The following is a 16645-nucleotide window of genomic DNA, read 5'->3' on the forward strand; positions in this document are numbered from 1 at the left end:
ACAATGCAGCAAGGAAAGCCAAAACTGCAATACTATCACCTAGTGTGCATGGGTACGCTTTTTGTCACTCTACAGTTTAACTCCAAGGCAGTTAAAGATTTCAACACAAACTATTGCATATTAACTCTGAAATATTCTCATCCATTTTTTTCCCAAGTGAAACAGACTCCTTACCTTATTGGTCGATTTTCTTTGCTGTCATAAAGTGAGAATATCACTTCTAACTCCTCTCCTAGATTTGAGCACATCAAGCTCTTCATCTGTACAAATAAGTGATGGCTGCTTGCTGGCACTGGCGTGTCTTTTTTCCTGTGTCTGTGCTCCATCTGAGTGCAAAATAAGACAACCAGTGATCTGACTTTGTTTACTAAAATTTTTTTGAAGTGACCATAAGGCTCTCTCAAGTGATAAATCTCCTTAGTTAGGTATGGCAAAACAGCAGCTACATTTGAAATATTGGATGAAGGCTAGCTACTACAATGTCTCCCATACAGAGTACACATAGACATGAGGGCTTCCTACTCTATAGTCAACAGCAGCATGGATGACATTACACAGTAGTACTCAGTAGCACTAAGCAATGCAGCTGTGAATCTAGCTTTGAGTGAAATTACATAGTACGCATGGTCTGCCTCTGTCTATCTAATGCTGCCTTCCTCCTCCGCCACCTATCTAAACAGACATTAATAGGCCGCTGTTATCTGTTCCCTCAGTGAACTGGAAAATCATCTAGTCTTTAACAGGGTGGATTTTAGAAGATTTTCAGAGTGAATAATGAGTTGATTAGGTATGGGGGAGAAGAGGAAATTTCTCAATTAAAAAAAAAAAAAATTTCTACTAAAGTATATTACAAAGTTTATAATATTTGCTTGCACTAATTGGACCACAACAATCAGACTTTTACTGTATATGCGATTAAATATTTTGTATGATTCTGCATAAGAAAACAGCAAAAAAGCAGAAAGGTTTACCCATCCAGGCCTCCAGCCAAATGCACTATCAGGATGCAGTGGACTCATATAATTAAGATGGTAACACAGGTGCAAGAATACCGATGAAACAACCGCTCACAGCCTACCAATACATGGAGGGGGCGGTTGCCTTGTATATTAATGCACAATAAAAAACTTGTATGCGGCGCTGTTCACACTATGGCCATGCACAGCATCCAGTTTAACAGCCTAGTAGTGACACCCTATTAGCTCAGGCTGGCTGCCCAGCGCTATCAAAATGCATGCCATGTGAACAGACAACGCAGTTTACAAGACCAAATGGGCCCAACTGCACCCTGAATAAAAAGTGCAAAAAACATATTAAAAAATATGGAGTATTAGCTGATATTTTGGCCAAAATACGTGAGCCCGTAACCTGCGCCAAAAGTCTCCACGTTTAAGGGTACATAACACTAAATCCTAACACTGAAGTAGCACAAAAAGAGGACTTAAAAATCCTCCTCATCTTAATTATATGGGTCCACTGCATCCTGATAGTGCATTTGTCTGGAGGCCTGGACGGGTAAACCTTTCTGCTTTTTTGCTGTTTTCTTCTATTATTGGAGGATTTTTAAGTCCTCTTTTTGTGCCATTTCAGTGTTAGGATTTAGTGCTAGGGACCCGTAAACGTGGAGACTTTTGGCGCAGGTTACGAGCTCAAGTATTTTGGACAAAACCACCATGGTTACTTACCGGTAGCCGGTTTTTCCGGAACCCATGACAGCACCACCTGAGAGAGGGATCCGCCCTGCCAGGACAGGAACCTACTGAAATATAAGGGGCGGCACCTCTCCCCCGCTTCAGTTGGTTACAGAACATTGAGAGGACTTCCCGGTTATTTATATGTTTATCCAACACCACATCACACAAATACACCCTGTTAACGTGCACACCCATATGGTGAAAAAAGGGGGGGGGGAATATATGGGTGCTGTCATGGGTTCCGGAAAAACCGGCTACCGGTAAGTAACCATGGTGGTTTTCCCTTCACCCATGACAGCACCACCTGAGAGATTTTTGGAGACTTCGAACACCTTAGGGAGGGACCACCGCTTGCAGCACCCCTCTACCAAAGGTTAAGTCAGCAGAGGAGGATAGATTTAATCTATAGTGTTTTAAAAAGGTTGAGGGTGAGGCCCAGGTAGCGGCCTTACAAATCTGTTGAATTGATACCTCTGCTTTCTCAGCCCAGGAGGTCGCCACGGCTCTGTTGGAATGAGCCTTGATGCCGTCAGGAATCGGAACACCACTAGCTGTGTAGGCTACACTAATGACCTCCCTAATCCATCTGGCAATAGTCCCTTTCGATACTCCGTAACCCTTCCTGGCACCCTGGAAGGCTACAAATAGGGACTGGGACCTCCTCCACTGGCTAGTTACTGATATATACTCTAAGAGGGCTCTATAAACGTCTAGATTATGGAATATCTCCTCTCCTGGGTTTTTTTGGATTGTCATAGAAGGAGGGGAGGACAATTTCCTGGCTTCGGTGAAAATCTGATACAACTTTCGGTAGATAAGCAGGGTCTGTTTTTAGGACAACCCTGTCCTGGTACACCTGGGTATAAGGTGGGCTAACTGAGAGGGCCTGCAAGTCACTCACTCTACGTGCCGATGTAAGGGCCACTAAAATAATGGTTTTTAGGGTAAGATATTTTACTGGTAGTTGTTGCACTGGTTCAAATGGCTCTTTCGTGAGAGCTACTAACACAAGGTTTAAATCCCAGGGAGCTATTTTTGGCAAAGGGATTGGTCTAGACCTCTGGCAGGAGTTAATGAATCTGGCCACCCATCTGTTGGCTGCTATGTTGCAGTTATACAGAGCGCCTAGTGCTGAAACTTGTACTTTGAGTGTATTTACCGCTAGGCCTAGTTGTAGTCCTGCCTGTAAGAACTCTAAGATGTCCTTGATCGGGGGTTCTTAGTCTAACGGTCTTCCTAGGAACTGCAGAAACTTATTCCATGTCCTACCGTATATATTAGTTGTTACTGGCTTTCTACTTTTCATCAGTGTAGCCACCAACCCAGGGGAGAACCCTCTTTTTTTTTTTTTTTTAAAGTGACCTCTCAAATTCCACGCCGTCAGATGGAACCCCTTGACTTGCGTGTGGAATACCGGACCCTGAGCTAGCAGGTCTGGAATCTCTGGCAGCACCCATGGATCTGAGAGGGACATCATCTGTAGTAGTGAGAACCAGGGCCTTTATGGCCAAAATGGGGCTATTAAGATCACTCTGGCCTGATCTCTTATTTTCTTCACCACTGCTGGGATTAGAGCTACTGGAGGAAAGGCGTAACCCAGTTCGAAATTCCACGGAATTTGTAATGCGTCCACTGCCCATGGTTCTTCTTTTGGGTTCAATGAACAGAATCTTTTTACCTGCCTGTTGCTTTTGTTGGCAAAGAGGTCTATTATTGGCTCTCCCCAGAGTTGTACTATCTTCTGGAACACTAAGTGATTTAGGGCCCATTCTCCCTGCCTCAATGTGTTGCGGCTTAGGAAATCAGCTTGTATGTTCTCCACCCCTCTGATGTGTAAGGCCGTTAGAGAGTGTAGGTGTCGTTCTGCTCTGCGAAAGATTTCGCTGGTTTCGCTCATTAGGGTGTGTGACCTTGTCCCTCCCTGGTGGTTGATATAAGCCACTGTCACTTTGTTGTCCGTCATGATTCGGACATTGCGGCCTTCTAGACTGGGGATGAATATCCTTAAGGCTTTGTTTACTGCCCTTAATTCTCTTAGGTTGAAGGATGCGTTTTGTTCTAGGTGTCCCCAGGGCCCCTGGGCTGCCCGTCCCCTCAGGTGTGCTCCCCACCCCGAGGAACTTGGGTCAGTCAGAATCACATCAGATACTGGCCTGTGCCATAATGTCCCTGCTACTAGGTTTGTTCTGTCTAGCCACCATCTGAGAGTTTTTGACTTTTAAGGAAAGTTCCAGCCTTCCTTCTAAACGCCCTTTTAGCAATTTCTGCGCTGATAGGATCTCTGCTTGCACTAGACTGGTATGAAATTGTGCCCATCTGACCGCTGGGATACAGGCTGTCAGTGTGCCTAGTAAGGACATCGCCCCTCTCAGGGTCGTGTGAGGTTGGTCTATTGCTGCCAGGGTCATATTCCTCACCTTTTCCACTTTGGCCTCTAGTAAAAGACACTTTTGCTGTTCCGAGTCCAAGATGAATCCTAAAAACATTTGCCTTTGTAGGGGTTGAAGCCTTGACTTTTTGACATTCACCATCCAGCCCAGTCTCTGTAGGGTATTTGTTACCCTTTCCACCTGTTCTGTGCAGTGATGTTCCGAGTTGCCCACAATTAGAAAGTCGTCTAAGTAGGGTATTATAATTGTGTTGTGGATTCGGAGGAAGGCTGTCATCTCTGCTACTACCTTCGTGAACACCCTCGGGGCTATAGATATGCCGAATGGAAGGGCTCTGACCTGAAAATGTCTGAGGTTGCCCTGGATGAAGAGAGCTACCCTTATGTATTTTTGGTACTCGGGATGGATAGGGATGTGGTAGTGGGCATCCTTTAAGTCGACTACGGCCATAAAACAATTGTGGTGTAACAGTTTTATGGCCGAAGTCACTGACTCCATTTTGAAGGTCTGGTTTTCTATCCATTGGTTGAGGCCTCTGAGATTTATAATCGTCCTGAATGAATGATCCGGTTTTTTTATTAGGAAGAGGGGTGAATAGAAACCCCTTCTTTCCTGCTCGCTTGGAACCTCGATCAGAACGTGTTTGTCCAGCAGACTTAGAATCTCTGCCTCTAGGGCCAACTGCTCTTCTAACCCTTTCCTGACGGGGGTCACCACAAACGATGCTCTCGGCTGCTGAAAAAAAGGAAATTTTAGGCCATTTTTTATGATGTTTAAAATCCAAGTGTTGGAAGATATATTTTCCCAGGCCTGATAAAAGAGCATCAGTCTCCCCCCTACAGGGATACCAGCGTCATTGTGGGGACTTCTTTGCAGATGAAGCGGCTCCCCCAAACATGAATCCAGACTCTTTCTTTCTTTTGTCGTCCCATCTTTTCCGATCCCCCGGAGGACAGCCCCTATTGAATTTTCCCCTCCGAAAGGGCGGTCTTCTTTGATCTCCCGTAAATCTGGGGAAGCCCGTTTTCCTGTCCCCTGCTTTTTCCAGGATGTCGTCTAAATTTTTGCCAAAGAGAAATTGTCCATCACATGGAAGAGAGCATAGTTTAGCTTTTGATTGCAGGTCTCCAGGACAGCCTTTAAGCCATAATGCACGCCTTGTGGCGTTTGATAACCCTGCTGCCCTCGCTGTCAATCTCATGGAATCGGCAGAGGTGTCGGCCAAAAAGGCAGCTGCTCCATGTAGAAGATACATATCTCCCAAAATTTTTTCCCTTGACACCTTGGATGCGAGCTTTTCTTCTAGCTGCTGTAACCAGATCATTAAAGAGTGGGCTGTGCAGGTGCCGGATATTGCTGGTTTCAGACCCTCTGCCGCTGCTTCCCATGCAAGTCTTAGGTAGGAGTCTGCTTTCTTATCTAGCAGATCTCTTAGTACTCCTGAGTCTTCTAGGGGCAGGGCCGACCTCTTGGATGATCTGGATAGTGCTGCATCAATTTTTGGGACTTTGTCCCATATTTCTGTGTTTTTAGGCTCAAAGGGATATCTCCTTTTTGAGGAGGGAAGGCTACCTGATCTTTCAGGCTTCTTCCACTCTTTTTCAATGAGCGCCTAAATTTTCTCATTAACCGGAAAGGTGCACTTTTTCCTTTCCTGTAACCCCCCAAACATTACGTCTTCTAGGGACTTAGCCGCTTTTTACTCCTGTAGGCCCATGGTTGTCCTAATGGCCTTAAGGAGAGCGTCTGTATCCTCTTCCGGAAAACATGGCCTGCCCCCTGTATCACTATCCGAGGAGGAGGAGGACCTGTGTTCGACCTGATATTCAGACGAGGAAGAGTCTGACGAAGAAGTTGGGAAGTTTCTCCTACTTTTTTCTTTTTCTTTAATAATATTTTAAGTGAGCCTTCTACCTCGGACCTTATAACTGATCTGAGGTTAGTTGCCAGGCTCGGCACCTCCTCCGCCATAGTCCGCTGGATACAGCTGGCGCAAAGGTCCTTTTGCCAATCTTTTGCTAGGGGGCGCTGGCATATAGCGCACTCTCTATGGTTCCTTTTGCTCCCTGCTTTTTTGCCTTTTCCCTAAGGAAAAAATAACACACAAGAAGGACCCTATTAATATTGGTCTAACATTCTCAAAGTTCACTCACCACCCACAAAGTCAGGTACCGGACTCGGAGGCTGTGTTGGAGCATGCGGTCTGTGCTCTCTCGATCTCGAGGAATCCCTCGATCTCCTTTTGTAGGTGTATGCCCGGTGAGTGGTCGGTACCCCTCCCCCCTGTGATCGCCGGCCGCTCATCTTCTTCCTGCGGCCGGCGCCGCACCAGGCGCCATGTTGCCATCGCGTCCGTGACGTCAGCAGGTGCACTTACCAGGGTGCACCGCACCGCTGACGTCAGAAGCCGCCCGACTTCCCCTGTCGTCCCAGGGAGAAGGATCGGGCGCGCGCAGGGGGAGGGAGGCACGAAGGAGAGCCCCGCTGCTGAGGCCGCCATACCGCACCCGCACGAACCTGGGGCCTGCAGGAGGAACCCCGGGACTGCGCTTCCAGGCCACCGACGGCCGGCGCTGCAGGTAAGCCTGACTTGCTCTTCCTGCGCCGAGACGGCCCTGGGTCCATCTTCATCTATAACAGGCACACCGCCGCTGTCAGACTGGGATCCCGTTCCAGGACAGGAACCCAACTGAAGCAGGGGAGAGGTGTCGCCCCTTATATTTCAGTAGGTTCCTGTCCTGGCGGGGCGGATCCCTCTCTCAGGTGGTGCTGTCATGGGTGAAGGGAAAACATCAGCTAATACTCCACATAAAGTGTTTTTTACACTTTTTATTCAGGGTGCAGTTGGGCCCATTTGGTCTTGTAAACTGTGGTGCCTGTTCACATGGCATGCATTTCGATATCACTGGACAGCCCGCCTGAGCTAATAGAAGGGTGTCACTACTAGGCTGTTAACCTGGATGCTGTGCATTGCCATAGTGTGAACAGTGCCGCATACAAGTTTTTTATTGTGCATTAATATACAAGGCAACCGCCTCCATGTATTGGTAGGCTGTGAGCGGTTGTTTCATCGGTATTCTTGCACCTGTGTTGCCATCTTAATTATAAGGGTCCACTGCATCCTGATAGTGCATTTGTCTGGAGGCCTGGACGGGTAAACCTCTCTGCTTTTTTGCTGTTTTCTTCTATTATTGGAGGATTTTTAAGTCCTCTTTTTGTGCTATTTCAGTGGTATGATTCTGCATAAGAAATACTACATTTTAAGCAATTTCCACATAAATCACAATGGCACGCAACACTATTTTCATGCTTTCTCTAAAAAAAAAAAAAAAAAAGCAATGATAACTTGATATTTCTTTCAAGATAAAAAGAAATGTTTTTTATTTTTGGCCAAATTACTACCATATAGGTTAAACACAGCGGCCATTTTTATATGTTATATTGCACATTAAATTTATAGGTCACTTCATATAGTTAAAAAATGTACCATTGTCATACTTCCTATTCTCAAGGTAGTAGGGGATCCAGCAAGCATAAATGGATAAAACAAATGTTTTTTCCATGGTGGAATCATACTTACTAGTCTGTATAATTCAGTAACGCTGATGTCTTCCGGATCTACCATTGCAAACTCTTTCCTTGGAACCAAGTCTAGACCCAGCTGCCTATAAAATATGGAAAACTACTGAAAAATAACATTCTAACATAAAAAATTTGATCTCTACAAAACAATATGTTGAGCAAAATTTAGAATTTCAGTATACGTTATATGTTTTATAAGTATAAGTTTAAAGTAAGTTAAACCAGGTACATCCTCCAATTGCTGCTGTTTCAGTGTCTCTGGAATAGATCTCCTTTTTTTTTTTATTGTGTTCTTATTTTAAAGTTATGCACCCAAAATTAAATATGCAAATTTTCCTTTCAACTAGCTAGGTATATACCACAGAATTTCTCCGTTTGTGTTTGCTTTTACTCTTCTATGACGCTGGCCAATCAAAACAAGGCGGGATTATATATAGGGGCAAAAGCACAAAGAAAGTCACAAAAGCATGTCCTTCTGAGGTGAGATTTGTTTTACTCAGAGCTGGAGAGCTAGAGCGCCTGATCTGACTGTATTACAGGAGATGCACTGTGTTGCACATCTTCTGCCTCAGGACTGCTGAGTTTCTGTGCTCCAGTAGTCCAACAATGAGAAACTACGTGGCAATTGTGGAGTTCTCACCATGTTCACATGGGACAAATTTTGTCTGCAGCTGTCACCTTCTCTGTGGACATTTGCTTTTTTTCCCCTCTATCATGAAGCCATGTTTTGATTGGTCAGTGTAATAAAGGAGAAAAAGCAAATCTGGTACCCATAGAGAAGTTCTGTGGTATATGCCCAACTGGTTGAAAGAAAAATTTGCATCTTTATTACCGGGGTAGTTGAGAGGTCAGGCATGCCTTTGGAATGGAGGGACAGAGAAAAAAAAAACCTGTTCAAATCAGTTTAATAGCAGCAAGTGGAGGAAGTACTCATTAAAAAAAAAAAAAAAAAAAAATCAGGTAAAGTTCATTTTTGCATATTTGAATACATTAGTAAAAAATATATATTAAAACAGGTGTCTCAAACTTGGTCGTGTAAATTGGCCACACGTAAAAGAAAAAAATGTGAATTTGATGGGCCCCATTCTTTGACATTCTATATAATTTTTTTAGGACTTTATATTCCATTGTTTGTGTCAGTGTAATGAAAAACCTACATTTTTTGGAGAAACTTTTACTTTTTTTTTCACGGTGATCATCACAGGGGTTACGGTTCAGTTTTGTAGCTTGGGTTGCTCCAGACTTTACCGAAAGTGTACTATTTTTGTTTCATTTGGATTTTATATAAAGCAGCAATTTTACTGGCATAATATTTTACCGCTACAGTTTTATACTTTTTTTCTCTTTAATTTTTATATTCCTTTCTTATGTCCCCAAATTGGCATAATACAGAAATTACGTCCACCAAACTCATACCATGCCCCACAACTGGCACCATACAGTAAGAATGGCCACCAGTTGCCCCCATAAACTAATAATGTATGTATGCTCCTCATTCTGTCATTCTGGTCCTCATCCTCTAATAACATCCTCTGTCCAGGCCCTCATTTTGTAATAATGTCCCCCATCCTGTAATAATGTGCCTAGAACTATAATATTGTCCTCTATCGTGGTCCCTTCCTTTAATAATGTCCCTCTTCTAGAGGGGGCCTGAATAGGTATTGTGGCACATGAAGCCAATGGTTATCTGAACCTCAAGGAATTTCAGCCGTATGTGCGACTATGGTGAAAATGTGCTGGCATCAGAGGACCTTTTTTCTCCCTAAGCCCTGCTGTGGTTACGTCCCTGGTCTCGTGAGCTGTTGGGGTCGCCTGCGGTCCATGTGCAGTGTGTTGATGAGACCCCTGTGCTAAAATATAGTTTCCAATCCACAAGCTATGGGACTTTTACAGTCTAATGCAGCTAATTTGTATAAAAGCATGTTTTCTTTCTACATTATTGGGTGTGCATTTCATGATGTGATGAAGAAGGTAGAGACTGAAGCTGCATCACTTTCCTTCCTTTCTTGTATTTACAGAGTCGGTAGGAAAGGAAAGTAGGGGAGAATGTGACTGGATGGTAAGTAGAATGTGACTGGATGGTAAATGTAATGTCACCACCTTTCCCCTTTTTCCTTCCCTTCCGCATTCCCTATAATATTGTGTTATTCATTAAGAAATCAATGTCAATATGATGTAATGCTTGGCACAAATTGTTAATAAAAATTTATGGTTTAAAAAAAAGGAAAGGAAAGTTGGGCAAGAGACTACTGTAAGGTAAGGAAGATGCCACTCATAACATATTTGAATAGGTTTCATAGGTGACCTATCGATTTATGCAAAATTATTATACCTACAGATTTCTTGTAAAGACTATAGTCAATTACATAGCTTGAGAGCTGAAGCAAGCTGTGAATATCAATTGTTACAGATATATACTAGAAAAACAATTATATTAGAAAATTACAATATGGCAAAATATAATTATTTTAATTAGGAATACAATAATTCCCTTCATTATGTATGGTACAGTATATAATCACAGTCCTGTTCATCATTATTGGCATCCATGAAGTTTAAGTACATAATGTGGAATATCTCCTGAAAAAAATGAATAAAGTGAAAACATTTTTTGTATAGAGCACTTGTGTTAAATACAATGAAGCAAACGATGAACACTAATTGAAAACAAAAACAATGGGAAGGAAAAATAGAAAATCCTAAATCTTGTGTGACACTGGTATTAGCAACCTTTAAGTTAATTTAGTATGGAATCACATTTTGACTCCCCTGTGGTAAATCACAAATGATAATCACCTGTGATTGTCGGTCCTCATGAGACATAAATTAGCCAATGAATGATGACTTCAGTGTTTTAAAAAGCCACTTGATAGACCCTGTTCCTTTGTCACAATAGTTTAGACAAAGGAGCTGTTTGAGGACATAAGAACTGCTGTTAGAGAACACACAAGACTTACAAAGGGTCTAAGGCCATCTCCAAAGATCTTGGCATTCAAGTTTCAACAGTGCGCAATGTTGTTAAGAAATTTGCAAAGCATGTAACCATCAAGAATCGCCCTGGATGTGGGGGGAAAGAGGAAAATTGACAAGAGATGTCTTTGAAGGTTGGTGTGAATGGTGGAAAAGACACCACGTCAAGCATCCAAAGACCTAAAGGCCAATCTGGTACAGTGTGGGTTCATGATTTCAACAAGTACCATAAGCTGCACACTAAACCAAGCACAGCTTTATGGGCGCAGACCAAAGAAAAAGCCATTGCTGAAGACATAAAAAGAAAAGACTGATCTTTACCAAAGAGTACTTTGACAAACCACAATCCTTCTGGGAAAATGTTCTGTAGACAGATGAAACAAAAATAGGTCTTTTTGGAAATTCAAAGCAACAGTTTGTTTGCAGATGGAGCAATTAAGCTTACAAGGAAAAGAACACCCTACCAACAGTTAGGCATGGTGGAAGATACACAACACTGTGAGGTTGCCTTGCTGAGTCGGGTACTGGAGGCCTTGACCGTATCACAGGAATCATGAAATCAGAGAATTATCAAGAGATTCTAAAGCAAAATGTCCTACCCATTATAAGAAAACTTGGTTTGAGTCGAAGATCATGGGTCCTCCAGCAAGACAATGACCCAAAGCATAAATCCAAAAGTACAAAGGAATGGTTGAAAAAGAAAAAGTGGATTGTTTTAAAATGGCCAGCACTGAGTCCTGACCTCAATCCCATTGAAAATCTTTGTGGTGAGCTGAAATCTGCCATTAGGAAAAAGAACCATGCAAACATTCAAGAGTGTGAACAAACCGCAAAGGACGAGTGTAAGAAAATACCAGCTGAGAAGTGCAAGAAGCTTACAGATTGCTACAAGAAACTGATGACAGAATCCATTCATGTCAAAGGGCGTGCAACCAAGTATTAATTAGGGGTGTCCTTATTGTTGCCCATGCTGTTTATCCTGTTTCTTCCTTGAAATTGCAACGTGTAAGTTGAATGTTTTATTATTGAATTACTTTGGACCACTAATTAAAAAATCCTAAGGATATAACTTTGGTACATTTCCATTTATTTCTGAAAAGGGGAAGAAGGTGGACCCAGGCAACTATAGGCCGGTGAGTCTGACTTCTATACCAGGAAAGATCTTTGAACAAATTATTAAACAACATGTATGTCAGTAGCTGGATAAGAATGAAGTGATTAAACAGAGTCAGCATGGGTTTGTAACTAATAAGTCATGTCAGACTAACTTAATTTCCTTCTATGACGGAATCACTGATTGGGTGGATCAAGGAAATGCTGTAGATATAGTATATCTTGACTTCAGCAAAGCATTTGACAAAGTATCTCATAAAATCCTTATTGAAAAAATGACTAAGTATGGAATGGACAAGGCAACCTGTTAGGTGGATTCATAACTGGCTTAGTGATCGGACCCAAAGAGGGTCGTAAATGGCTGCACATCCAGTTGGAAGAATGTCTCAAGTGGGGTACCACATGGCTCTGTCCTGGGCCCTGTATTGTTCAACATCTTTATCAACGATTTAGATGAAGGAATTGAGGGTAAACTGATTAAATTTGTTGATGACACAAAGCTAGGAGGGATAGCTAACACTAGAGAAGAGAGAGAGAGGATTCAAAAAGATATAAATAAACTGGAGAAGTGGGCAGCAACTAACAGAATGGTTTTTAACAGGGAAAAATGCAAAGTACTACATCTGGGCAATAAAAATGAAAAAAGCATATACAGAATGGGAGGAATAGGGCTAAGCAACAGCACATGTGAAAAAGACTTGGGTATACTAATAGATCACAGACTGGATATGAGTCAACAGTGTGATGCAGCAGCAAAAAAGGCAAATGCAATTCTAGGATGTATTAACAGAAGTATACAGTCTAGATCACGTGAAGTCATTATTTCCCTCTACTCCTCTTTGGTCAGACCTCATCTGGAATAGTGTCTAGTTTTGGGCACCACATTTTAAAAAAGACATCAACAAACTGGAGCAAGTTCAGAAAAGAGCGACTAGAATGGTGACCGGTCTGCAAACCCTGTCTTATGAGGAAAGGTTGCAGGATTTAGGAATGTTTAGTTTGCAAAAGAGAAGACTGAGAGGAGACTTAATAGCTGTATACAAATATCTAAAGGGCTGTCACATTGTAGAAGGATCAACTTTATTCTCATTTGCACAAGGAAAGACTAGAAGCAATGGGATGAAACTGAATGGGAGGAGATACAGATTAGATATTAGAAAAAACTTTTTGACAGTTAGAGTGATCAATGAGTGGAACAAGCTGCCACGAGAATTGGTGAGTTCTCCTTCAATGGAAGTCTTCAAACACAGGCTGGACAGACATCTGACTGGGATGATTTAGCGAATCCTGCTTTGAGCAGGGGGTTGGACCTGATGGCCCAAGAGGTCCCTTCCAACTCTACGATTCTATGATTCTATATTGTAGAGTCTATGAAAAAAATGAAGAGGTGCCAATAACGATGAACAGGACTATAGAACAGGACTATACTAAACAAACTTACACAGGTAAATTCAAAAAGGGGACCCCTAAGCATAGCCCATTCACTTTATGTATACTGTAAAGGGCCCTATGCAATGTCTTGAGCATATTGCTGTCTCAAGAAAAAAAGTAATTTATTTTTTTTTGCAAAGAAGTGACTGCCAGGGACTACGCACAATTAGTAGGCACTCAACCAGTTGCGTACCTGCACAGTAAGGAACAATTGAGAGAATTATAGGTTAATTTTAATTCATTTTTGCTTCAAGCGAACCTGTCAGCAGGATTTTGCTAAGTAAGCTACAGACATTGTCATGTTGTCGATGCTATACTGATTAAAATGAAACCTGGGGAGAAGAAATCAGTCTTGTGGTTCTTGTGTAATCAGTGCTAGAAGTGTTCAGCTTATGATATACCCATGCTCCCGGACAGGCCTGTAGGAACAATCTTATCTTCCTGCGCTAAGCCAGAGAAACAAAGGAAAGACCTGTCCACAGGCCACCCCAAATCACAAACATGTTCCTGATCATGGAGACAGAGACAGACTGTTTGTGCTTCAGAGCCACGTGTGCACAGGACTTTCCTTGGTTTCTCTGGCTTTATCTTGGTCTCATCTGTCCACAAGAAGCCTTCCCAGAAGGATTTCGACTTAGGGTCCCGTCACATTTAGCGATGCACCAGCGATCCCGACCACGATACTTCCCGGTCAGGATCGTTGGTGCATCGCTAAATGGTCGCTAGTGAGCTGCCACACAGGCAGATCTCACCAGCGATTGTTACTTACCTGTCAGATGCGGCGATGAAGACGTCCTCCCGCCCGCGTCCACGCATCGTTTGTCGGCGCCAGCAGGAAGCCCAGCAGGAAGCGGCTGACGAGAAACGGTCCAGGACTTTCTCGCGTGATCAGCGATAGCCAGCGGGGGAGCCGGTCGGTGGTAAGTATCACACATAGCAATATCGCTAGTGATATCGCTGCTGCGTCACAAAATCGGTGACACTTTAGCGATATTGCCTGCAGGAAACTATGAATTTCTTTGGAACTTGATTGGGGCTGCTTATCCATCATTCGGACTATCCTACGTTGCAAACTTTCATCAATTTTTCTCTGCCGTCCGCATCCAGGTAAATTAGCTACAGTGACATGGGTTGTAAATTTCTTGATTATGTTGAGCACAGTGGAAAATGGAACAGCAAGATATCTGGAAATGGACTTATAACCTTGAGATTGTTTACACTATTCAACAATTTTGATTCTCAAGTCCTCAGTCAGTTTTCTTCCCCTTTTTCTGTTCTCCATGCTTAGTGTAGCACACACAGACATGTAATGCAAAGATTGAGTACACTTCTCCCCTTTTTATCTGGATTTAGGTTTGATTTTCATATTGCCCACATCTGACACTTGCCACAGGAGAGCTTGAATGAGCATCACATGCTTGAAACAAAGTTGTTTACCCACAATTTTGGAAAGGTGCCAACAATTTTGTTCAGCACATTGTTGGGGTTTTGTGTGAAATTAAGTCCAATTTGCCTTTTTACTCTGTTTTTTATTTGTTCTGTCCCAAGACAAAAACATTTTCTGGAACAAATTCAAGGGTGCCAACAGTTTTGGCCATGACTGAATGAAATACATAGGGAACTTTACAAAAATGTTGGGGATGATAGGAATCAGTGTTAAAAGATACATTCAGTGCTGATGTAAATCCTGCTGAAAGGTTTCCTTTAATATAAATATCTATAACCACAAAAAATATAGTGTATACAATTATTGACTTTAAAATTACTGTGTTTTATGTGAAAACTATAAATATTTGCCATAAAAAACAACTATGGAAATTGTTACCAATTATATAAATAAAACTAAATACGTAAAAGAAGGAGTAATTAGTAAGGAAAGCTCAACAACATTACAGACAAATTGTGTTTTCGATCATATGTAACAGAACATGCTTTAGATTGGCATTCAGTTTTGCAAATGCACATTAATAATCCATATCGTATCCTGGGGAAGCTGTATTAAACGATGCAACAGCACAGTATGAGCCTTGGAGACAAAAACTATACAGTCTGGGGGGAAAGATAATAGCTGCATTTCCATCTGTGCATATTGCACTGTAATAATAAACAAGAGCTGGAGACTATTATCATGATACATTGAGAACTTGTGACATAAGACCTTGCTTCACAATCACTATTTGAAAATATTCACGCAGGCATAGATAAAGGGAACAAGTCAGTGGTTTCATACTGCCCTAACCACCGGCCGCAAGGAAAACAGACAGGCTCAATCACTACAGAAAGTTAAGTTTTAACCTTAAAGCTAACCTGTCAGCAGGATTTTGCTAAGTACAGGCAGTGTCATGTTGACGCTGCTATACTGATTAAAATGATACCTGGAGTGAAGAAATCGTTCTTGTGTAATCAGTGTTAGAAGTGATCAGTTAATTATATGCTGGTACTCCGGGGCGTGACTGTAGGCAGTCTTATCTTCCTAATCTAAAGGGCCTTTTACACATAGCAATATCGCTAAAGCATCTTTTGTGACGCAACAGCGATATCGCTACATGTGACACTTACCTCCGACTGCCCCCCCCCCCCCTCGGATATCACTGATCGCGCGAGATCGTCCTGGTAAACTTCTCATCGTCGGCTTCCTGCTGGCGCCGACGAGCGACGCATGGACGCGGGTGGAAGAAGTCATCAGAGCTGCGTGTGACAGGTAGGTAACGACCGCTGCTGCATCGCTGGTGAGATCTGCCTGTTTGGCAGCTCACTAGCGATGCACCAGTGATCCTGACCGGGTCGTATCGTTGTTGGGATCGCTGGTGCATCGCTAAATGTAACAAAGGGAGAGAAACACATGCAGTCTGTCTCTATGATAAGTAACTTGTTTGTAGCTTACTTAGCAAAGTCCTGCTGATAGGTTCACTTTGAGAAGAAAAAGCTTGAAAAATTAAATAAGTAAAAGAGGTCTGTGATCAGATAAACCACTATGTGTCCATTCGTCTGCTCTATAATGCGTTCACCATTGTGAATTTTTCCTCTCTTTCTTTATCTGATCTACAGTGGCTTACAAAAGTATATTATATATATATATTTTTTTTTTTATACCCCAATCCTGACTTGTATTTCTCAACAACTTTGCCCCTGACTTGTTTGGAGATCTCGTTGGACTTCACGGTGGCGTTTGGTTAGTGGTGCCCCTTGCTTAATGATGTTGCAGCCTCTCTGGCCTTTCAGAAAAGGTGTAACTATACTGACAGACCATGTGACAGTTAGACTGCACACAGGAGGACTTATTTTCATTAAGCATGTGACTTGCACCAGAAATATTTAGGGGCTTCATATGACAAAAGGGGTGAATACATATGCACATGCCAATTTTTAGTTTTTAGATCCCATGAATTTATTTTATGCCTATATTTTTCTCACTTCAATAACTTAGACTATTTAGTGCTAATGCACCACACAAAAATTACTGTA

General features: G+C 42.4%; 1 protein-coding gene across 5 annotated transcripts in view; it reads right to left on the reverse strand.

Moving 5' to 3' along the window:
* DOCK4 (dedicator of cytokinesis 4) overlaps positions 1-16645 on the reverse strand; it is a 505372-nt gene that overhangs the window by 309618 nt on the left and 179109 nt on the right. For all 5 annotated transcript variants that reach the window (XM_073573298.1, XM_073573297.1, XM_073573296.1 and 2 more), the window contains exons 7-8: positions 7665-7749; positions 175-326 (exon numbers count right to left, since the gene is read on the reverse strand). In XM_073573298.1, coding sequence (XP_073429399.1) covers positions 175-326; positions 7665-7749 — 237 coding nt within the window. The remainder of the gene's footprint in view (positions 1-174; positions 327-7664; positions 7750-16645) is intronic.

The sequence above is a fragment of the Dendrobates tinctorius genome, unplaced genomic scaffold (genome assembly GCF_039654945.1).
Source record: "Dendrobates tinctorius isolate UK_male_01 unplaced genomic scaffold, ASM3965494v1 ptg000035l, whole genome shotgun sequence".
Lineage (NCBI taxonomy): Eukaryota > Metazoa > Chordata > Amphibia > Anura > Dendrobatidae > Dendrobates > Dendrobates tinctorius.